The following is a 23627-nucleotide window of genomic DNA, read 5'->3' as shown; positions in this document are numbered from 1 at the left end:
TGCCGCGAAAAGGTGGGTCTTTTCGCCCTATTCTGGACTTAAAAGAATTAAACAAGTCCCTGAGAGTGCGGCATTTCCACATGGAAACCCTGCGCTCCGTCATTGCTGCGGTACATCCAGGAGAGTTTCTCACGTCTCTAGACCTGAAAGAAGCTTACTTGCACATACTAATTTGGCCCCCGCACCAGAGGTTTCTGAGGTTTGCGATGTTGGGAAAACATTTCCAATTCCGGGCCTTGCCTTTTGGCCTCGCCACAGCTCCCCGAACTTTTTCGAAGGTAATGGTGGTAGTAGCTGCTTTGCTCAGGCGAGAAGGTATCAGGGTTCACCCGTACCTAGACGACTGGCTCATCAGAGCAGACTCTGTAACAGAGAACTATCAAGCTACAGCCAGAGTGGTCTCAGTACTTCAATCTGTAGGCTGGGTCAATATGGCCAAAAGTCACCTGACCCCCTCGCAATCTCTAGAATATTTGGGGGCCAGGTTCGACTCAGACTCGGGCTGTGTATACCTACCCGAGCTAAGGCGGTGCAAGCTTCAGAATCAGGTCCGTCTGCTCCTGAGGATGCCCCGCCCGCGAGCTTGGGACATTGTCCAGCTGCTGGGATCGATGACAGCCACGTTGGAAGTGGTGCCCTGTGCGAGAGTGCACCTGAGACCTCTACAGTATTCCCTACTTCAAAGATGGTCTCCAGTTTCTCAGGATTATCAATGCAGACTTTCTTGGCTCCCTGCGGCCCGACTCAGCATGGAGTGGTGGTTCTCAGCATGCTGCGGCAAGGAATGCCGCTGGCGCTCCCCGATTGGTGTCTAGTAGTGACAGATGCCAGCCTGAAGGGCTGGGGTGCACATTGCAAGGGGAAGCATGCCCAGGGTCTATGGACACCCGAGGAGTCGGAGTGGTCCATCAACCGCCTGGAGTTGAAAGCGGTGTTTCAGGCGCTTCTGGCCTTTCAAGTGACCCTGGAAGGATTGGCTGTCAGAGTGATGTCGGACAACACGACAGCAGTGGCCTACATAAATCGACAAGGCGGCACTCAGTGCAGAGCACTGGCCGCGCAGGCCGAACAGATTTGCCACTGGGCCGAACTGCATCTTCAGTTTCTGTCAGCAGCTCACATTGCAGGTCAGAGCAACGTGCAAGCCGATTATCTAAGCAGGCATCAGATCGATCCAGCATAATGGGAACTAGGAAACGAAGTATTCCTGCAGATCTGTGCCAAATGGGGCAAGCCCGTGATGGATCTTATGGCGACAAGTTCAAATGCCAGAGTCCCGTGCTTCTTCAGCAGATGGAGAGATCCTCGCTCGGCAGGGTTGGATGCCTTGACTCAGCCCTGGCCTCCGGGCCTACTATATGCAGTGCTTTTTTTGTGCCGGTACGCGCCGGTACGGCGTACCGGCACCTTTTTTCCCTAGGGTTCCTGAGTTGCGTTCCTGCCGTCCGTCGAGATCCAGCGCCCCTGCCCCAGCTGCCCGCCCTCTTTGCTTCCCAACAGCCCTGCTTTCCGATCCAAACATCCCCCCCCCCCCGCGACGCGTTTCAATCTTTTATTTATTTTTTTTACTTGCAGTCACAGCGCCGGCGTTGTTGAGAGGACCAGGCTCGCCTCCTCATGCTTTCCTTCCCTTCGGTGTTCCGATTCGCTGCCTCTCAGTGTCCCGCCTTCGCGGAAACAGGAAACACGTCACAGGAAGGCGGGACACTGAGAGGCAGCGAATCGGAACAGCGAAGGGAAGGAAAGCATGAGGAGGCGAGCCTGGTTCTCTCAACGCCGGCGCTGTGACTGCAAGTAAAAAAAATAAATAAAAGATTGAAACGCGTCGCGGGGGGGGGGGGGGGGTTTGGACCGGAAAGCAGGGCTATCGGGAAGCACAGAGGGCGGGCAGCTGGGGCAGGGGCGCTGGATCTCGACGTCGGGTGGGGAGAAGGTCTGATGTGGGGGTTGGATGAATGGCAGACCCTGGGGATGGGAGAACAGGGCACATGCTGGGCGCTAGGGGTTGAGGAGAGAGAAGGGTATTTTGCTGGGGCTGGGAGAAGGGAGCTGATTTAGAGAGAAGAGTCTGACTCTGTGGCTGGAAGAAAAAGGGACCAAGGACAGACGCTGAGGTTTGGGGCTGAGGGTCTGATGCTGGGGCTGGAGAAGAAGGGGAGGGCAGGGAAGAGAAAATTGCTGGACATGAAGGAGAGGGGAGGGGAGAGAGAGGATAATCAGTGGACATGGATGGCAGGGGAGGACAGGGGGCAGAGATGAATGGGTCGCGGATGGCAGGGGAGGATGGAGCAGAGAAGAATGGCTGGTCACAGATGGCAGGGTAGGACAGGGGGCAGAGAAGAATAGCTGGTCACGGGTGGCAGGGGAGGACGGAGCACAGAAGGATGGCAGGGGAGGACGGAGCACAGAAGAATGGCTGGTCACGGATGGCAGGGGAGGACAGGGGGCAGAGAAGAATGGGTCGTGGATGGCAGGGGAGGACGGAGCAGAGAAGAATGGCTGGTCACAGATAGCAGGGGAGGACAGGGGGCAGAGAAGAATGGCTGGTCACGGATGGCAGGGGAGGACGGAGCACAGAAGAATGGCTGGTCACGGATGGCAGGGGAGGACGGAGCACAGAAGAATGGCTGGTCACAGATGGCAGGGGAGGACAGGGGGCAGAGAAGAATAGCTGGTCACGGATGGCAGGGGAGGACAGGGGGCAGAGAAGAATGGCTGGTCATGGATGGCAGGGGAGGACAGGGGACAGAGGAGAATGGCTGGTCATGGATGGCAGGGGAGGACAGAGGAGAATCGCTGGACATGGGAGGGGAGAGCAGGGGAGAGAGGAGAATTGCTGGACATGGATGGATGGAGGGGTTGGCGGGGAGAGAGGAGAAATGCACTTGGATGGAGGAGAGGGGAGAGAGAATTATTTCTTTATATGGATACAGGGGAGGGAAGAGAGAGGAGAAATGCTGGACATGGATGGAGCGGAGGAAAGAAAAAAAGAAGATGCACATGGATGGAGATGAGGGAAAGGAAAGAGAGGAGAAAAACTGCACTTGGATGGAGAAAATAGGCAAAAGCTGGATCCATGTTGTACCTTCTCCAGTCAATTCCGCAGAGGAGGATCCAGCTTTTACTTACGGATGTAGGACAAGAAATGAAGAAGAGGAAAGGAAAGAAATAAATGGAAAGGAAGCTCTAGAAATGGAGTTAAGAGAACAGATAGAGAGCAGCAGAATCAGAGGCTGGGACCAATATGGATAGAAAAACAAAGTCACCAGACAACAAAGGTAGAAAAAATCATTTTATTTTCATTTTAGTGTTTACATCTGTTGTCTTATTTTGCACTGGGTATACTGGAGCTGTAGCAGCTTACAGAAATTATTTATAATGAAAAAAATCATGTTATTTTTTTTCTCCTATATTAGTATATTTTCAATGATGTCTGTTTATATGCGCCATGGCTGCTATAAGGGGTGTGGCCAGTGTGGGTGTGGCTATCATAGGGGTGGAGCCATATGTGGTGACCCCGCCCACAATGAGTACCGGCACCTTTTTTTCTACAAAAAAGCACTGACTATATGTGTTCCCTCCGTGGCCCTTGATAGGGCGCATGCTCCTGCGGATTTGGCTGCACCCAGGAGAAGTGGTCCTCATTGCCCCGGATTGGCCCAGGAGGCCTTGGTATGCGGACCTCCGACAGATGCTAGTGGAGGCTCCCCTTCCTTTACCTCTGGTACCGAACCTGTTGTCACAGGGCCCGGTAGGCATGGAGGACGCCTGCCGCTTTGGTCTTCTGGCATGGCGATTGAGAGGGCGCAATTGAGGGACAAAGGCTATTCAAACACAGTCATTTCCACTCTCCTGCAGGCCTGCAAGTGTTCCACTTCCGTGGCTTATGCCAGGATTTGGCGCCAGTTTGAGTCTTGGTGTGCTTCAAAAGTGATCACACCAATGCGGGCTCCTGTCTCGCCGATTCTGGACTTTTTTCAGGATGGTGTACAAATAGGCTTGGCCTATAATTCCCTGCGGGTGCAAGTGGCAGCGTTGGCCTCCCTTCGTGGTAAGGTTGAAGGCGTGTCTTTAGCTGCTCATCCAGATGTGGCACGGTTTCTTAGTGGGGTGCTTCGGCTCCGGCCTTCCGTGCGAGCACCCTGTCCAGCTTGGAACCTGGGGCTAGTTTTGAAGGCCCTGTAGGCTTCTCCTTTTGAGCCGCTTCGGCGAGCATCGGAGAAAGATTTGACACTAAAGGCCGTTTTCTTGTGGCCATTACTTCAGCGAGACGGGTGTCAGAGCTCCAGGCACTGTCATGTAGAGACCCATTTCTGCAATTCTCAGAGTCCGGGGTCACGGTTCGGACCGTGCCTTCCTTCATGCCTAAGGTGGTTTCAGCGTTTCACCTAAACCAGCCTATTTTGGGCAGTTGCACCTGTTGGATGTGCGCAGGACTCTGCTGCAGTATCTGCGAGTTACTATCTCTTTCAGGATCTATGATCATCTGTTTGTTTTGCTATCAGGTCCTCGCAGAGGGTCTCCAGGTCTAAAGCCACTATTGCCCGCTGGCTCAAAGAAACTATCTTTTCAGCTTATCTGCTTGCCGGCCGGTCTCCGCCTGTAGCCTTTAAGGCGCATTCTACCAGAGCGATTTCTTCCTCTTGGGATGAAACTGGAGCACTCTCTCGTCAAGAGATATGCAGTGCAACAACATGGGCTTCTAAGCTCTCTTTTGCCCGACATTACAGGCTGGATGTGGCTGCTAGGAGGGATGCGCGTTTTGGAGCACAAGTGCTAGCGCGTGGTGTGACCTGTTCCCACCCTATTTAGGGATTGCTTTGTTACATCCCATACGTAATGGCTTCATCTGCTTGATGACAAGGAAGGGAAAATTAGGTTCTTACCTTGGTAATTTTCTTTCCTTTAGTCATAGCAGATGAAGCCATGAGCCCTCCCTGTATGATTGTCTGTATGAGTTTGTTCCCTCCAGGAGGGTGTGTTCATTCCCTCCTTTTGAGTTCATGCCCTTGTTAAGGGGCCATTGTTTGCTGTGAGGAAAGTTCATGTTATTCCCATTGCGGTTTGCCATACTGCTTTGGAAGCTTCAAATACTGAAGAGGCAGTGGAGCTGGCTGGCCATGAGGAACTGTGAAAAGTTGAGTGCTCTCTATCTCCCCCTGCTAGTTGATGGACAAAACCCATACGTAATGGCTTCATCTGCTATGACTAAAGGAAAGAAAATTACCAAGGTAAGAACCTAATTTTCCCTTATTTATCTAAATGTCTATTTATTGGCAACATTCAGAAGAAATCAGTCCCTAGATCTTGATTCATTATCCATAAAATCGTTTATTACCAAAAAATTGGTTGACGTTAGGATTTGTCATCTAGTGAAAAATTATTGAAATTCTTTTGTGAGGAAACTTAAGTTACCCAGGAGGGTAGGGGGGGGGGGGGGTGGGGGAAACATTGAGCAAAACAACCTCTGCCCCTGGTCATTTCAAATGCGCTATTCTTTACTATGTTACTTAAAAATATAATTTCCAGAAATTGTGGTGGTTTTTATTAATTGTTTCAACATCTGCTTCTCTATTTATTCCAGGTGACCGGGATCAAGGTCCTGTATGAGGCTGAGCTGGCAGATGCTCGCAGGGTCCTGGATGAGACTGCCAGAGAGAGAGCCAAGCTGCAAATCGAGCTCGGGAAATTTAGAGTTGACCTTGATGAGGTTAATAAGAAGTAAGGAGGCCTTTTGCTTACCATGCTTTGGCCTTTAGACACTTTTCATGCACACTAAGTATGGTTTAGATTGAAGGGTTTTGTTATTTTGTTATCGTATAGTCTTTACACTTGTTTTTAAAATCCCCCCCCCCCCCCCCCCCCCCACACACACACACTACAGTTGGTGTGTCTCCCTGGAGCTCCCCCTGCAATACTAGGTAGCTTTAAAAAAAATAACCTTGGTAATTTGGATCCAAGATGGCCGCTTGAACCGGTCGTAGGTCTCCACGCTCCGATTTTTTTCCTTGCGAAATGCCGAAGCGCAGAGGCAGGTCAACAGCCACTGTTCCCCCAGGTCGACTTACCTCTTCACAGATCGGCCCTCTCGATGCATATTTGCGGAGACCGGAGGTTTTTGGAAGGTTGGAGGGCAGGATTATTTTTAAATTATGTGTTTTTGTCTTTCAAATATTATATGGCATGACACCAGATTATATGCAGCCCTTAATAACTTCCCCTACGCAGTAAACCTCTGGTTCTATGGACAACCTTAGACTTCATCTTCCAGATTGCAGGAGAGTGTGCTATAAGTCAGTTGACTCTGCAGACTTTAGATACCTAGGTGGTAAGTGATGGAACTTGCTTCCAGTGACAATCAAGGGTCAGCCTGATTACTTGATATTTTAGAAAAGACTGAAAACGTTCCTCTTTGAGAGGTTTTTACCCATTGATGGAGTGGAGGAGTAGCGTAGTGGTTAGTGCAGTGGACTTTGATTCTGGGGAACTGAGTTCGATTCACACTGCAGCTCCTTGTGACTCTGGGCAAGTCACTTAACCCTCCATTGCCCCTGGTACAAAATAAGTACCTGAATATATATAAACCACTTTGAATGTAATTGCAAAAACCTCAGAAAGGCGGTATATCAAGTCCCATTTCCCTTCCCCCCTCCTTATATTGTAACTGTCTATTAATGGTTTATTACTTAGTTCATATTTGTATCTTATTTGTGCTACTTTTCTCTTACCTGATATTTTGTTTATGGTATTGTACACCTTGCCTGTCATTTCAGTCACATTACTTAGCATCAGTAGCAGATGAATCCAGAAACCTGTGAATTGTGTCTGTCTACCAGCAAGTGGAGATAGTGCCTAAATGGACATAATGCTCCCTGGTCAGTCAGTATTCTCTATCTCTAGCAGGCAAAAGGACGTGTTCCACAGGCTCCTGGAATCTTCTCTGCCCCACACATCCTTCCGCCTGCTGGAGGTAGAGAATACTGACTGGCCAGGGAGCAAACGTCCTATTAGGCACTATCTCCACTTGCTGGTAGACAGACACAACCCACAGATTTCTGGATTCATCTGCTGCTGACGCTAAGGGATGTGGCTTACAATAACTGAAATGACAGGCAAGGTTTACAATGCCATAAACAAAATATCAAGTAAGAGCAGAGCTGGGGGTGACTGGCAGATCGGTGCCAGCTTTTGGGGGCACACCTGGTCACCCCAGGTCCCTACTCCACCCCGTGACCTTTAATTTTTGCCTCCTACTCCTGCCTTCCTCACATATTGTCTGCATTGCTTCCATAAATAGAAAAAAAAAGGGAACGGAGCACATTGTGTGCTTAGGCAGCAGCAGTGCCTCAGCTTTTGGTGGGCTCTGGCACTTTGAGTGCTAATGGGCAGTGAGGGAAGTATCTCTCTGTGCAGCATTGTCTTCCTGGACTGCTGGCTCTCTGCTCTTCCTATGGGTGAGTGCCTTTTTTCTTTTCTTATGGTGGCTGAACTTGTGAAGTGCTGCTCCCACTATGGGAAGCAGAGAACAGTATTAGGCCTTTGTTCTGCGGGGTGTTTGGGCCTGGAGTCACTAGAGGGTGACAGCAGTGAGATGGACACGAGAGTTTACTGTGGAGAGGCATGCTTCATGGCCCAACATCTGACCACACGGTGTTTCCCATGGTGTCCGTGGCAGCGCTCCCACTAGCATCTATGGATCTTACCACTCCCACGGGGCAGGGGGGTCTTGTGGGGGGGGGGGGGGAGGATAATTCTTTCTCCCCCAAATTTACTTTTTGCTCCACTGAGATTTTTTATTCAGAAGATCTGCAGCTGGGATGGGAGTTCTACCTGACCTCTCTGCTTCCCTAGAACCACCTTTTTTGGACCAGGGGACTCAGGGTCCCAAGAGGAGACAATGGAGATCCAGTTCGGGGTATGAATTGTAGGTTTCTCCTGGTACGTCTGACATGGGCCAGGCTTCCTCTTTGCTGGCTACTGCTGGTCTAGCAGATTTGGAGGACGCTGAGTTGCAGCTTGAGGCGGATGACCCCACGGTGGTGCAGGTGTTTTAGTAGGGAAGAATTATCTTCCTTTATTACCAAAGCGCTCCTGCCTTTAGTTTCAACAATTTTTATTGATGATACATCTCATAAAACACTCGCCAATTCCAATATGCAATTCAACGATACTTTGGATCAAAGCCTTCCATGTGCAAGTCAAACAGTAGTTGGATCATCACATATTTCCAAGCATTAACCCCCGCCCCTCCCTCACAACTATATATTAAGTGTTTTAACAGCGTTTTAACAGTGTTTATTATATCATGGCTGTAATCATATGCCTTCTATCCCATAGAACTCCTTCCCCCGAACAGAACAACTCCCTGAACCATCCCGTGTTCCCCTGTGTCCACCCTATCCATCAATTATTCCCTTTATCCCATATTTCTCCCTACCCACTCTTGCTAAGCGCTCTTGCCTTTAAATATTGAGTCGCTGGAAGCGCAGTCCATGACTGCGGTGAATCCCAAGAGAAAGAAAAGATAATGATCAGGAAAGAGAAAAAGAGAAGGTACTGGAAAAAAGGGTGTAGTTAGCAAAAAACTGGAGAATGAGAGAGCCGGGGTAGAGTAGATGGAAAGCTGTCTGAGCAGATAGAATAATAAATAGAGGAAAGCTGAAAGGAAAACATTCAGATGAATGTAGGAGCAAGAGAGAGAAGTGGCAGAATGGAGACCTTGAAAAGAAAGGTAAGAATAGACAGACGAAAGCAGAAACAGGAGATTGGGACAAATGTGATCAGAAAAAAAAACCCAAAACCACCAGACAGCAAAAACAGAAGAATTTTATTTTTAATTCAGTGAAGGAAAATGTCAGTTTTACAAGAAATTTATACTGATTTCTTTATATTTTGCAGAATGCAGGGTGCTGTTTCTATTTCTCTGGTGTTGCACTTCATGCAGAGTGTGGTTTCTTGGGGTTTACATTTAATTTTTGTGTACATATTCATATTGTAAGGTTGTGCACACTTGGCAAGGGTCTATTTGTCTATTACTAATGTTTGTGACCAAGGCCAGGTACTGCATGAAGTTTTCACTTAAGCATCTGTAATATTTCAGCTTGTTCAGTTTCCCAATAGGCATATTGATGATCTAGGTCTCATATGTTGTGTTCCTAGGTGGAAGCCTTGTAAGTTAGTGGTGTTATGGTAAAGTAGGTTAGCTCTATATGGGTAATTTTAATAGTTTTTGTATTACAGGTACTTCACAATAAGCTTGGAACTGGAGAGGGTTTATGTTTTTTCCGAGACATCACCAAAATAGAGTATATCTTTTTGTATGATGAGTTCCTGAGGAAATGCCCCTTTTCTGCTGTACTACTTTTACTTATCATTTCTATAGTGCTACTAGATGTACGCAGAGCTGTACACGGAACATGTAAGAAGAGTCAGTCCCTGCTTGACAGAGCTTACAATCTAATCAAGACAGACAAACAGGACAAATAGGGAATTAGGGAATTACGTAAGGTGAGAATTATAAAACAGACATGGGTACTGAACAAGTGAATAGGAATTAGAAGTTAAAAGCAACATCAAAAAGGTGGGCTTTTAGCCTAGATTTGAAGACGGCCAGAGCTGGAGCTTGACGTACTGATTTAGGAAGTCTTCCAGGCGTATGGTGCAGCAAGATAAAAGGAACAGAGACTGGAGTTCGCAGTGCAGGAGAAGGGTACAGATAAGAGAGCTTTACCCAGTGAGTGGAGTTCCCGGGGAGGAGTGTAGGGAGAGGTAAGAGTGGAGAGGTACTGAAGAGCTGCAGAGTGAATGCACTTGTAAGTCAATAAGAGGCCTTTGAATTGTATGTGGAAACAGATAGGGAGCCAATGAAGTAACTTGAGGAGAGCGTTAATATGCGCATAGCGACACTGGCAGAATATAAGTCGTGCAGCAGAGTTTTGAATAGATTGAAGGGGAGAGAGGTGGCTTAGTGGGAGACCTGTGAGAAATAAGTTGCAATAATCTAAGTGAGAGGTGATAAGGGTTTTGGTAGTGTGTTCAGAAAGGAAGGGATGAATTTTGGTGGTGATATAAAGAAATGACAGAATTTAGCAGTCTGCTGGATATGTGCAGAGTAAGAGAGAGAGGAGTCAAAGATGACCCCAAGGTTATAAGCTGGTAAGACAGGGAGGATGAGAGTGTTATTCACAGAGATAGAGAATATGGGAAGAGCAGAGGTGGGTTTTAGGGGGGAAGATAGGAAGCTCAGTCTTGGCCATGTTAGTTTCAGATGGCTGTGAGACATTCAAGTAACAATGTCAGACAGGCAGGCTGATACTTGGGCCTGGATTTCTGCTGAACTTTCTAGTGTGGAGAGGTAGATCAGGACATCATCAGCATAAATGATACTGAAAACCATGGGAGGAGGTTAAGAGTACCAAACGAGGAAGAACAGATGGAGAAGAGATGCCAAGACAGAGCCCTGAGGTACACCAACTGATAGTGGGATAGAAGTGGAGGAGGATCCGCCTGAGTATACACTAAAAGTGTGATGGGAGAGATAAGAAGAAAACCGAGAAAAAGCAGAGCCCTGAAATCCAAGTTAGGACAGTGTATCAAGGAGTAGGTGGTGATTGACAACATAAAAAGCAGCAGATCGAGAAAGATGAAGATAGAATAAAGACCTTTGGATCTGGCCAGGATCAGGTCATTGGAGACTTTAGAAAGGGCTGTTTCAGTTGAATGTAGAGGCGAAAGCCAGATTGAAATGCGTCAAGAATAGCTTGAGAGGAAAGAAAGTTAATACAATGGTGGTGAACAGCACATTTCATATCTTGGATAGTAGAGGAGTGTGGTAGCCGTGTTAGTCCACTCTTAATATCTTGGATAGGAAAGGGAGGAGGGAGATGGAGCGACAGAAGGACAGGTAGGGTCCAGTGAAGGATTGTTGAGGAGGTACGTAATGGCATATTTGAAGGCATCAGGAACAGTTGCAGTGGAAAGAGAAAGATTGAGGATATGACAGATAGAAGAGATGACAGTAGGACAAATGGTGCTAAATAGATGGGTGGGAACAGGTAGTCAGTTTGGAGGAGGAAAGAAAATGTGCTGTTTCCTCTTCAGTGATTTCAGAAAAGGAAGTAGGGGTTGAAGGAGGGTTGATAGAATGGACTGGGGGAAGGAGAGGTGGGAGGTGACTTGGTGGAGAACTCAAGGTTAATCTTGTGAACCTTATCATGAAAGTACTTGGCCATAGTCTGGGGAGAAAGTGAAGGAGGGGTTGGAGGTGAAGTCACTTTGAGGAGAGAGTTCAGTGTGGCAAAGAGATGTTGAGGGTTTGAGCTAAGAGAGTTTGTCAAGTGGATGTAATAGTCTTGTTTGACAAGTGAAAGAGCAGACTGGAAGGAGGTGAGCAAGAATTTGAAATGTATGAATTCAGCATGGGCATGGGATTTCAGATCAGGCACAGAAACGTAGGTAGCAGATTCTAGAGGTCAGCTACGGCTGGGGTATGGTACGCCTTACAGAATGGAGAATGGGAGGATTGAGGGTATCCAGAGGAGAGAATAGTATTCTCCGAGGACAAGCAGGCTGATTGTTCTCACTGATGGGTGACGTCCTCGGCAGCCCCTCCAATCGGAATCTTCCTAGCAAAGTCCTTTGCTAGCTCTCGCGCGCCCGCGCGCACCGCGCATGCGCAGCCGTCTTCCCGCCCGAAACCGGCTCGAGCCGGCCAGTCTTCTTTCGTCCGCACTCGGTACGGCTGTGTTTTTGTCGTGTCGAGCCCCGGAGAGTCGACCTCGCGCGTCCGTTATCTAAATCGACGTGTTTTTTCTTCGGAAAAGTTTCTTTCGTTCGGAAAGTGCTCCGGAAACCCCCTTGGGTTTCGTTTGCCCCTTCCCGTATTTCCAGTTTTTGCCCCGGTAAGTTTTCTTTCGTTGTCGGGGTAGGCCTCTTTTCGGCCTCGGTCGAGATTTTTCTCCCTTAAAGTTTTGGTGCTCCAAATTCGTCATTTCGGATTTTGACTTCGCCGGCGTGATTTTTCCGCCCATGACATCGAAGCCTTCCAGCGGCTTCAAGAAGTGCACCCAGTGCGCCCGGGTAATCTCGCTCACTGATAGGCACTCTTCGTGTCTTCAGTGTCTGGGGGCCGAGCACCGTCCCCAGAACTGTAGTCTGTGTTCCCTCTTACAAAGGCGGACTCAAGTAGCGAGATTGGCCCAGTGGAACGTTTTGTTCTCGGGGTCTTCGTCGGCATCGGCACCGGGGTCATCGTGTACATCGACGTCATCAGCGTCCAGACCTTCTTCCTTGGCTGCCAGTGCATCGAGTGCATCGAGGCATCGGCCCTCTGCATTGGCGCCGAGACATCGGATAGCTGCATCGACGTCGGTGGTACCGGGACCTCGTCTCCTGATGTCGTCGGACGGTGGTGCATCGAGTGGAGTGCAGGTGAGGGCTGTCCATTCCCCTGCTGGTGGCGGTGAGCCCTCGGGTGGGTCTCCTCCTACCCTGAGGGCTCCTGCGGTACAGCCCCCCCGAGACCGACCTCCTTCGGCCTCGGCCCCGAGGAAGCGACGGCTGGATTCTACGTCCTCCTCGTCGGTGCCGGGGAGCTCCGGTGACATGCTTCGGAAGAAGTCGAAGAAGCATCGACACCGGTCCCCTCCCCGCGTCGGCACCGAGAGCTCTGGGTCGCCGAGGGAGTCGGCACCCAGCAGGCATCGGCACCGAGAGGACCGCTCACCCTCTGTTCAAGAGGTGTCGATGCGCTCCACTCTGGACAGCCCGGAACAGCCTCCACGCCCGGAACAGGTTCTGACGTCGACGCCTGCATCGACTTCCATGCCTTTCTCTGCAGCCGCTCTGAACAAGAGCCTCCGGGCCGTTCTCCCAGAGATTCTGGGAGAGCTGTGCGCCCTACCCCTCCGGTACCGCGGTGCTTGCGCCTCCGGTACCGTCGAGCGTGGCGCCGGCTGGCCCATCGCCCGGGGTGAGGTCCCCGACGTCGGTACCGCGTGCGGTGCCGACTGCGGCCACCTCCCAGGAGGGCTCCCCGACTACGTCGGCGGAGGGAGCTTCGCCGATGCGGGCGAGGGAGTCTACCTCTCGACGCCCCCATCGTGGACGTGGCTCCACGGAGTCGAGCCGGGCACGGTTGCAGACGCAGGTCCGTGAACTTGTGTCTGACACCGAGGGGTGAGGCCATCGTGGGAGGAAGAAGAAGACCCCATATATTTCTCTGACGAGGAGTCTGAGGGTCTACCTTCTGATCCCACTCCCTCTCCTGAAGACAGCTTTCCTCCTCCCGAGAGTCTGTCTTTTGCTTCCTTTGTCCGGGAGATGTCTACGGCCATCCCCTTCCCGGTGGTTGTGGAGGACGAGCCCAGGGCTGAAATGTTTGAGCTCCTGGACTATCCTTCTCCACCTAAGGAAGCGTCCACTGTTCCCCTGCACCATGTCCTCAAAAAGACATTGCTGGCGAACTGGACCAAGCCTTTAACTAATCCCCACATCCCCAAGAAGATCGAGTCCCAGTACCGGATCCAGGGGGACCCAGAGCTGATGCGCACCCAGTTGCCTCACGACTCTGGAGTTGTGGATCTGGCCCTAAAGAAGGCTAAGAGGTTCTAGGGAGCATGCTTCGGCGCCCCCGGGCAAAGACTCTAGAACCTTAGACTCCTTTGGGAGGAAGGCCTACCATTCCTCTATGCTCGTGGCCAAAATTCAGTCTTACCAGCTCTACACGAGCATACACATGCGGAATAATGTGCGACAGTTGGCGGGCTTGGTTGATGCTCTTCCCCCTGAGCAAGCCAAGCCTTTTCAGGAGGGTCAGGCAGCTGAAGGCGTGCAGAACATTCCTGGCCAGAGGAGTTTATGACACTTTTGATGTTGCGTCCAGGCCGCTGCTCAAGGTGTGGTGATGCGCAGGTTCTCATGGCTGCGTGCCGCCGACCTGGAGAATAGACTCCAGCAGCGATTGCGGACTCGCCTTGCCGTGCGGACAACATTTTGGAGAAAAAGTCGAGCAGGTGGTAGAGTCTCTCCACCAGCGGGACACCGCATTCGACAAGTTCTCCCGCCGGCAGCCTTCAGCTTCTACCTCTACAGGTAGACGATTTTTCGGGGGAAGGAAGACTGTTCCCTATACTTCTGGTAAGCGTAGGTACAATCCCTCCTTCCCGACAGCCTGCGGCCTAGGCTAAGCCCCAGCGCGCTCGCTCTCGTCAGCAGCGTGCGCCTCAGCAAGGCCCCGCGGCTCCCCAGCAAAAGCAAGGGGCGAGCTTTTGACTGGCTCCAGCAGAGCATAGCCGACATCCAAGTGTCAGTGTCGGGCGACCTGCCAGTCGGAGGGAGGTTGAAAGCTTTTCACCAAAGGTGGCCTCTCATAACTCCGATCAGTGGGTTCTGCAAATAGTCCGGCAAGGATACACCCTCAAGTTGGCCTCCAAACCTCCAAATTGTCCACCGGGGAGCTCAGTCCTTACAGCTTCCAGCACAAGCAGGTACTTGCAGAGGAACTCTCCGCCCTTCGCAGCGCCAGTGCGGTCGAGCCCGTGCCATCCGGCAAGAAGGGCTGGGATTCTATTCCAGGTACTTCCTTGTGGAAAAAGAAAACAGGGGGGATGCGTCCCATCCTAGACCTAAGGGCCCTGAACAAATATCTCGTAAAAGAAAAGTTCGGATGCTTTCCTGGGCACCCTTCTCCCCATGATTCAGCAAAACGATTGGCTATGCTCTCTGGACTTAAGGATGCTACACACACATCCCGATACTGCCAGCTCACAGACCAGTATCTGCGATTTCAGTTGGGCACACGCCACTTCCAGTACTGTGTGCTACCCTTTGGGCTCGCCTCTGCGCCCAGGGTGTTCACAAAGTGCCTAGCTGTAGTAGCAGCGGCACTTCGCAGGCTGGGGGTGCATGTGTTCGCCATATCTCGACGATTGGCTGGTGAAGAACACATCCGAGGCAGGAGCCCTGCAGTCCATGCAGATGACTATTCGCCTCCTGGAGCTACTGGGTTTGTGATAATTACCCAAAGTCCCATCTTCTCCCAGTACAAAAACTCGAATTCATAGGAGCTCTGCTGGATTCTCGGGCGGCTCGCGCCTATCTCCCAGAGACGAGGGCCAACAACTTGTTGTCCCTCGTCTCGCGGGTGCGAGCGTCCCAGCAGATCACAGCTCGGCAGATGTTGAGATTGCTGGGCCACATGGCCTCCACAGTCCATGTGACTCCCATGGCCCGTCTTCACATGAGATCTGCTCAATGGACCCTAGCCTCCCAGTGGTTCAGGCTGCTGGGGGTATAGAAGACGTGATCCACCTGTCCACGAGTTTCTCTCGAATCCCTGTATTGGTGGACAATCTGGTCCAATTTGACTCTGGGACGTCCCTTTCCAATTCCTCAGCCACAAAAAGTGCTGACAACGGATGCGTCTCTCCTGGGATGGGGAGCTCATGTCGATGGGCTTCACACCCAAGGAAGCTGGTCCCTCCAGGAACGCGGTCTACAGATCAATCTCCTGGAGTTGCGAGCGATCTGGAACGCTCTGAAGGCTTTCAGAGATCGGCTGTCCCATCAAATTATCCAAATTCAGACAGACAACCAGGTTGCCATGTACTATGTCAACAAGCAGGGGGGCACCGGATCTCGCCCCCTGTGTCAGGAAGCCGTCGCATGTGGCTCTGGGCTCGCCGTCTCGGCATGGTGCTCCAAGCCACATATCTGGCAGGCGTAAACAAACAGTCTGGCCGACAGATTGAGCAGGATTATGCAACCTCACGAGTGGTCGCTCAACTCCAGAGTGGTGCGCCAGATCTTCCAAGCGTGGGGCACCCCTTTGGTGGATCTCTACGCATCTCAAGTGAACCACAAAGTCCCTCAGTCTGTTCCAGGCTTCAGGCCCCCGGCAGACTGGCATCGGATGCCTTCCTCCTGGATTGGGGGGAAGGCCTGCTGTATGCTTATCCTCCCATTCCTCTGGTGGGAAGACTTTGTTGAAACTCAAACAAGACCGAGGCACCATGATTCTGATTGCTCCTTTTTGGCCGCGTCAGATCTGGTTCCCTCTTCTTCTGGAGTTATCCTCCGAAGAACCGTGGAGATTGGAGTGTTTTCCGACCCTCATCACGCAGAACGAAGGGGGCTCTTCTGCATCCCAGCCTCCGGTCCCTGGCTCTCACGGCCTGGATGTTGAGAGCGTAGACTTTGCCTTTTTGGGTCTGTCAGAGGGTGTCTCCCGCGTCTTGCTTGCTTCCAGGAAAGATTCCACCAAGAGGAGTACTTCTTTCTGTGGAGGGAGGTTTGCCGTCTGGTGTGACAGCAAGGCCCTAGCTCCTCGCTCTTGTCCTACACAGACCCTGCTTGAATACCTTCTGCACTTGTCTGAGTCTGGTCTCAAGACCAACTCTGTAAGAGTTCACCTTAGCGCAATCAGTGCATACCATTACCATGTGGAAGGTAAGCCGATCTCGGGACAGCCTTTAGTTGTTCGCTTCATGAGAGGTTTGCTTTTGTCAAAGCCCCCTGTCAAGCCCCTACAGTGTCATGGGATCTCAATGTCGTTCTCACCCAGCTGATGAAACCTCCTTTTGAGCCACTGAATTCCTGCCATCTGAGGTACTTGACCTGGAAGGTCATTTTCTTGGTGGCAGTTACTTCAAGCTCGTAGAGTCAGTGAGCTTCAGGCCCTGGTAGCCCAGGCCCTTACACCAAATTTCATCATAACAGAGTAGTCCTCCGCACTCACCCTAAGTTCTTGCCAAAGGTCGTGTCGGAGTTCCATCTGAACGCAGTCAATTGTCTTGCCAACATTCTTTCCCCGTCCTCATTCCTGCCCTGCTGAACCGTCAGCTGCACACATTGGACTGCAAGAGAGCATTGGCCTTCTATCTGGAGCGGACACAGCCCCACAGGCCAGTCCGCCCAATTGTTGTTTCTTTTGATCCCAATAGGAGGGGAGTGGCTGTAGGGAAACGCACCATATCCAATTGGCTAGCAGATTGCATTTCCTTCACTTACGCCCAGGCGGGGCTGGCTCTTGAGGGTCATGTCACGGCTCATAATGTTAGAGCCATGGCTGCGTCGGTAGCCCACTTGAAGTCAGCCTCCATTGAAGAAATTTGCAAAGCTGCGACGTGGTCATCTGTCCACACATTCACATCTCATTACTGCCTGCAGCAGGATACCCGACGCGACAGTCGGTTCGGGCAGTCAGTTCTTCAGAACCTGTTTGGGCTTTAGGATCCAACTCCACCCCTCGAGGCCCTGTTTGTTCTGTTCCAGGCTGCACTCTCAGTTAGTTGGTAAATTTTTAGGTCAATCTCAGTTATGTCCTCGCCGTTGCGAGGCCCAATTGACCATGGTTGTTGTTTGAGTGAGCCTGGGGGCTAGGGATACCCCATCAGTGAGAACAAGCAGCCTGCTTGTCCTCGGAGAAAGCGAATGCTACATACCTGTAGAAGGTATTCTCCGAGGACAGCAGGCTGATTGTTCTCACAAACCCGCCCGCCTCCCCTTTGGAGTTGTGTCTTCCCTTGAACTGTATTGTCTTGCTACATACTGGACTGGCCGGCTCGAGCCGGTTTCGGGCGGGAAGACGGCCGCGCATGCGCGGTGCGCGCGGGCGCGCGAGAGCTAGCAAAGGACTTTGCTAGGAAGATTCCGATTGGAGGGGCTGCCGAGGACGTCACCCATCAGTGAGAACAATCAGCCTGCTGTCCTCGGAGAATACCTTCTACAGGTATGTAGCATTCGCTTTATAGGAAGAGACATCCTCATTGACAGACTTGGATAACATAGCGGTTGAGAAGGGGGATGGAATACTGATGGAGAGAGTGAAGAGTCAATAGCCTGAAGATTCCTAAATGTATAGATGGAGATTGGATGGGACTGGTGGGGAGAGCATTTAAGTGTGAATGTTAGCAGATGGTGGTCAGAGAGGGGAAGAACTGAAGTGCAGAAACTGGAAAGTGAGTAGTTGGAAAAGAAGACAAGATAAAGACTGGCCATTCTGCTGAGTTAGGAGTAGTGGAGCACAGCTGAAGATTGAAGGAGGATGTTAATGCAAGAAGCTGAGAGGCATAAGAGTCAGAGGGATCATTAGCATGAATGTTAAAATCCCCAAGAATGAGGGAAGGAGACGAGGTTTGAGAGAGAAGGAAAGCCAGGAGTTGGTGAGAAAAGTAGAAAGAGATTTATGAGGGGGTCGATAAATGACTGCTACTTGGAGAGGTAGAGGAGTGAATAGATGGATGGAGTGGACTTCAAAGGAAGAAAGCAGTGAGACTGAGGTGGAAAAAGAGGTTGAAATCTACAAGAGTAATAGCCCAACACCACCTCCACGGCCAACATGGCAAGGTGTATGGAGAAAAAGTAACCTGCATGACATAGGACAGCAGCTGTAGCAGAGTCATCAGGGCAAAATCAAGTCTTGGTTAGTGCAAGCAGATGTAGAGTACGAAAGATAGAGGTTGTGGATGTAGGAAAGCTTGTTGGAAACAGAGAGGGCACATAAGAAAGGCAGAGAAGAAGGGGAGAGGAGAGAAACAGAAATTAGATTGGAGACCTTGTGGTGTGACCTGAATGAGTAGGGGGTGAACTTAATTGGAGGACCAAGATTGGGATTGATATCCCCAGCAAAGAGCAGGAGAAGGAACAAGAGAGTACAGATTAGAGTAGGAGAGGGATGACAGTGACAAAGATGAGATGCACTAGGACAGAATCAAAATGGTTGCATGAAAGGAAAAAAATGTTGACACGAGAGCTAAGAAGAAGGGAGAAGACAAAAGGGATGGGGAGGTGATGCAAGCAGAAGGTGGGCAATGTAGTCCTGAGATATACAGTGGTTTCAGTGGAGAAAGAGATTGGGAAGGGACAGTGTCAAGAAAAGAAATTGTACTGGAGTCATTGGGAATAGCAGAAAGAAAATAAAACCTGCAGAGAGAATATTTTGCGCACCTAATGGCGCGTGGAAGTGCTAGGTACCTGGAGCAGAGACCCTGGGTGGTTCAGGATGGACCTGGGAGTCACCCTGGAAAAGGCTGGGAGGATATGCAGATGGACTGCAAGCCCTCCATAGTACATAGGAACATAAGAAAAGCCATACTGGGGCAGACCGATTCAGTGTCTGACATTATGGAATTCATTGCTAATGCTTATGTTCTTTCAGATAGTTGGTGATATTAATCTTCATTTGGACTCATTACATAACTATTACATAACTCTCACACCAGAAGTTTTACAGAATTACCTTGGCAATTCTCCCTTTTCAACTGGTGGTCCTTCTCATAAAGGTCATCAGTTAGATCTTCTAGCATATAGATATACTGACACTACTATTTTTTCATCACATATCCAATGTGGTTTCCTGCTCCCTGGTCTGACCCTTACAAGTTAACTCTGACACTTAATTGAAAGGTATGCATAACGGTTAATGTTTTGGCAAATAAAAGAACCCTCTGCACAACCAGGGGTAGAGTTAATGCTTGTGAATTTTGGTCTAATGTACTGTTAGATCAGCTATTGTCATCTTCCGTCTCACCTAATTTCTTTCAGTTTTGGAATGACGTTAGGGCAACTTTGGGTACAATTGCACCTGAAAAAAACAAAACGAGGTCTTCTAGAAAACCTACCCCCTTAGTTTACAGATGAAATTCTGGAGACGAAGCAAAAGTGTAGGCATCAAGAAAGGATCTGGACTAAATCTAAGGACAACTGGACCATGTGGAGGAGTCTGTGCAAGGAGTACAAGCATGTAATTAGTAAAGCCAAAACTGCTTATTATACAAAATATATAGGTGGCCCCAAACTAAACATTAGGAAGTTATACTTCTTAGTTTAATTCCATGCTCTACACCTATTCATTAGCTGCAGTCAATGTACCTATCCTACCTGCAGACCAGCTTGCGAGCTATTTTGAGCAGAAAATTATTAAAATTAGAAGCTAAGTGGTACTAATATTTCCTTCGCCGATCGTCTTAATTCTGCTCTTGGTTTTTCCCTAGGCTCGCCTTCAGATAGGGTTTGGCCATCCTTTTCTCCGACAACTATTGGTTCTATCAAATTGTATCTCTCTAAGTACTCTTTTTCACATTGTCTTCTTGTTGCGTGTCCTACTTATCTAATAAAGTCGGTACCTGACCTTTTCATTAGTTGTCTTTTCTCTAACCTTTTTTTCATGGTGTCTCGGGTCTTATTCCCTATTAGACAAAGGAAAAATAATTCTCATGCTTATTCCTAAGAACCTCAAGGCTAGCATGAACGAAGTATCTAATTATAGGCCGGTGGACTCCATACCACCGTTAGTTAAGGTTATAGAAGGCCTGGTGTCAGATCAGCTCATGGACTATCCGCAGTCTCATACTATCTTACATAATTCTCAGTCAGGGTTTAGATCCTTATATAGTACAGAGACGGTCCTTACCACCCTGATTACCGACTTCAGAACGGACCTAAATTGGGGCAAGAAATCTTGATTCTATAATTTGATGTGTCTGGTGCTTTTGACACAGTGGATCATGATATTTTATTGGGCCTGATGGATCAGTTTGGCATTTGCGGTGAAGTCTTGCAATGGTTCGCTGGTTTCTTAAAGTCTAGGCAATATCAAGTTATCTGGTAATTCATCTTTGCCCTGGCTTTCTGTATATGGGGTGCCCCAGGGTTCCTTACTTTCTCCCATTCAGTTTAACATAATGTTTTACTTACCATGTATGGAGAATTTAAATGAAGTCCTGCCTAGAATTAAATCTGGCTTAGATTTGATGGAATCTTGGGCTTCTGCTTTCAAATGAAAGGAGATGGCATAGCTGCATGTGAGAAACTCCAAAAAACATCCAATTTAGACCACCAATATTCACCGGAAACTATTTCAAAATTAATCACATTTATTCTAACTCACAACTATTTCTACTTTAACAGTGATATCTGTCTGCAAATCATGGGCACCAGGACAGCACCCCAATATGCTAACCTCTTTATGGCAGAAGTGGAAGAGACATTTTTGAATGTATATCAGACTAAACTCCTAAAATACTACCAGTATATTGATGACATTCTTATGATTTGGACTGAGGGGGAAGAAACTCTAAAACAATTTTACAGTTCTTTCAATACATATCATCCTACAGTCAAATTCAAAATTGACTACTTCCAGAAAAAAATCAATTTTTTGGACATAATTTCCATCAGCAGTGGCTATGTACAAACACCTATATACAGAAAACCTACTGACAGATGCAGTTACCTCCACAACACCAGCTTCCTCCCTTCACATTAAAAAAAAAAATCCATTATACACATCCATGCCACAAGATACCACAGTATCTGCTCTGACCCAGGAGACAGAGATAAACACCTCAAAATCCTGACAATCTCCAAGAATGTTGCTTCCTTCCTTAAAATACCCATAGAAAACCTATTGCAGTACAGGAAAAAGAAAGCCACAGAGAAAATCCCCTCTTGTAGTGACATACAACCCAAAGCTAGAACATTTGAGAAGAATCGTAAAAAAACTACAGCCACTACTCAAGATGAACTGCTGAAAGAGAATTCCCATCCCCACCAGTGCTGGCCTTCCGACAGCCACCCAACTTAAAACACAAACTAGTGAAAAGCAAACTCCCAATAGAAATTCAAAAAGTGGCACACATTCTTGCAATATATCCAGCTGCATACTGTGCCAGCATATTTCACAGGATCCATAGTCATTCACAAAGGAAAAATATTCAACAGAAAAGGAATCGTTCACATGCTCATCTTCCAATGTGGTAACGCCGATTTTTAAAAAAGATTCCAGGGGAGATCCGGGAAATTATAGACCTGTGAGTCTGACGTCGGTGCCGGGGAAAATGGTAGAGGCTATTATTAAAAACAAAATTACAGAGCACATCCAAGGACACGGATTACTGAGACCAAGTAAGCACGGCTTTAGTGTGGGGAAACCTGACCAATTTACTTCAATTCTTTAAAGGAGTAAACAAACATGTGGACAAAGGGGAGCCGGTTGGTATTGTGTATCTGCATTTTTAAAAGGCGTTTGACAAGGTACCTCATGAAAGGCTACAGAGGAAATTGAAGGGTCATGGGATAGGAGGAAATGTCCTATTGTGGATTAAAAACTGGTTGAAGGATAGGAAACAGAGAGTGGGGTTAAATGGGGCAGTATTCACAATGGAGAAGGGTAGTTAGTGGGTTCCGCAGGGGTCAGTGCTAGGACTGCTGCTTTTTAATATATTTATAAACTAGTAAAAAAGGCCCGTTTCAGAAAGCAATGAAATGGGTGCTAGTAAGGTTTTGAGCGATCGGTGCGATCGCCGGTATGCGAGCCCTGCTGCCCGCCCCCATGTGCTGCAGCGCGCGTGCCTATCTGCACCATGATGGGCAGTCGCAGCGAGTCCTTGGCGATGCTGTGCCCGCATTTCTTGCAGGAACCTCGGCTGCTCTTGGCGTACTCGGCCCGGTAGAGCTTCTCGCCTGCCTGACAGTCCTCCATGCCTGACAGTCCTCCATGGTAACGGCTGCAGGAGACAGTGGAGCAGGACAGGAGGACGCAGACCGTTTCCCCTCGCTGGTGCAGAGCCGCCTTCACCGCTGCAGGCCGCTGAGCAATGGGTTGGCGAGGCGATGCCATTCGTTTAGTGTCAGTGCTCCTCCCTCGACGTCATCACGTTGTGACGCGAGGGCGGGGCAGACACTAAACCGGATATCTATGCCACTTCAAGTTTCCGGCTGAGGCTTCATTAGAACATTGGAGGTGCGTTTTATGTATATAGAGATGATTTAGAGATGGGAGTAACCAGCGAGGTAATTAAATTTGCTGATGACACAAAGTTATTCAAAGTTGTTAACTCGCGAGAGGATTGTGAAAAATTACAGAAGGACCTTATGAGACTGGGCGGCTAAATGGCAGATGACGTGGAAGGTGATACATGTGGGAAAAAAGAACCCGAATTATAGCTAAGTCATGCAAGGTTCCACGTTAGGAGTTACGGACCAAGAAAGGGATCTGGGTGTCGTCGACACTGAAACCTGCTCAGTGTGTTGCTGCGGCTAAGAAAGCAAATAGAATATTGGGTATTATTAGGAAAGGCGAACAGATGTGAGGATGTTATAATGCCGTTGTATCGCTCCATGGTACGACTGCACCTTGAGTATTGTGTTCAATTCTGGTCGCCACATCTCAAGAAAGATATAGTAGAACTGTAAAAGGTGCAGTGAAGGGCGACAAAAATGATAGCGGGGATGGGACGACTTCCCTATGAAGAAAGATTAAGGAGGCTAGGGCCTTTCAGCTTGGCGAAGAGACGGCTGAGGGGAGACATGATAGAGGTATATAAAATAATGAGTGGAGTGGAACAGGTGGATGTGAAGCGTCTGTTCATGCTTTCCAAAAATACTAGGACTACGGGGCATGCGATGAAACTACAGTGTAGTAAATTTAAAACAAATAGGAGAAAAGTTTTCTTCACCCAACACATAATTAAACTCTGGAATTCGTTGCCGGAGAACGTGGTGAAGGCGGTTAGTTTGGCAGAGTTTAAAAGGGGGTTGGACGGTTTCCTAAAGGACAAGTCCATAGACCGCTACTAAATGGACTTGGGAAAAATCCACAATTTCGGGAATAACTTGTATAAAATGTT

At 49.0% G+C, this 23627-nt stretch overlaps 1 protein-coding gene across 2 annotated transcripts in view; it reads left to right on the top strand.

Annotated features, from left to right (window-relative positions):
* The window catches only part of LMNB2 (lamin B2), a 250862-nt gene that overhangs the window by 35776 nt on the left and 191459 nt on the right, over positions 1 to 23627 (top strand). For both annotated transcript variants that reach the window (XM_030220310.1, XM_030220309.1), the window contains one exon: positions 5585 to 5721. In XM_030220310.1, the coding sequence (XP_030076170.1) occupies positions 5585 to 5721 (137 nt within the window). The remainder of the gene's footprint in view (positions 1 to 5584; positions 5722 to 23627) is intronic.

Source organism: Microcaecilia unicolor, chromosome 11, assembly GCF_901765095.1.
Source record: "Microcaecilia unicolor chromosome 11, aMicUni1.1, whole genome shotgun sequence".
Classification (NCBI taxonomy): Eukaryota; Metazoa; Chordata; class Amphibia; order Gymnophiona; family Siphonopidae; genus Microcaecilia; species Microcaecilia unicolor.
Note: the sequence above shows the minus strand (reverse complement) of the source record. Positions and strands in the feature narration are given on the sequence as shown.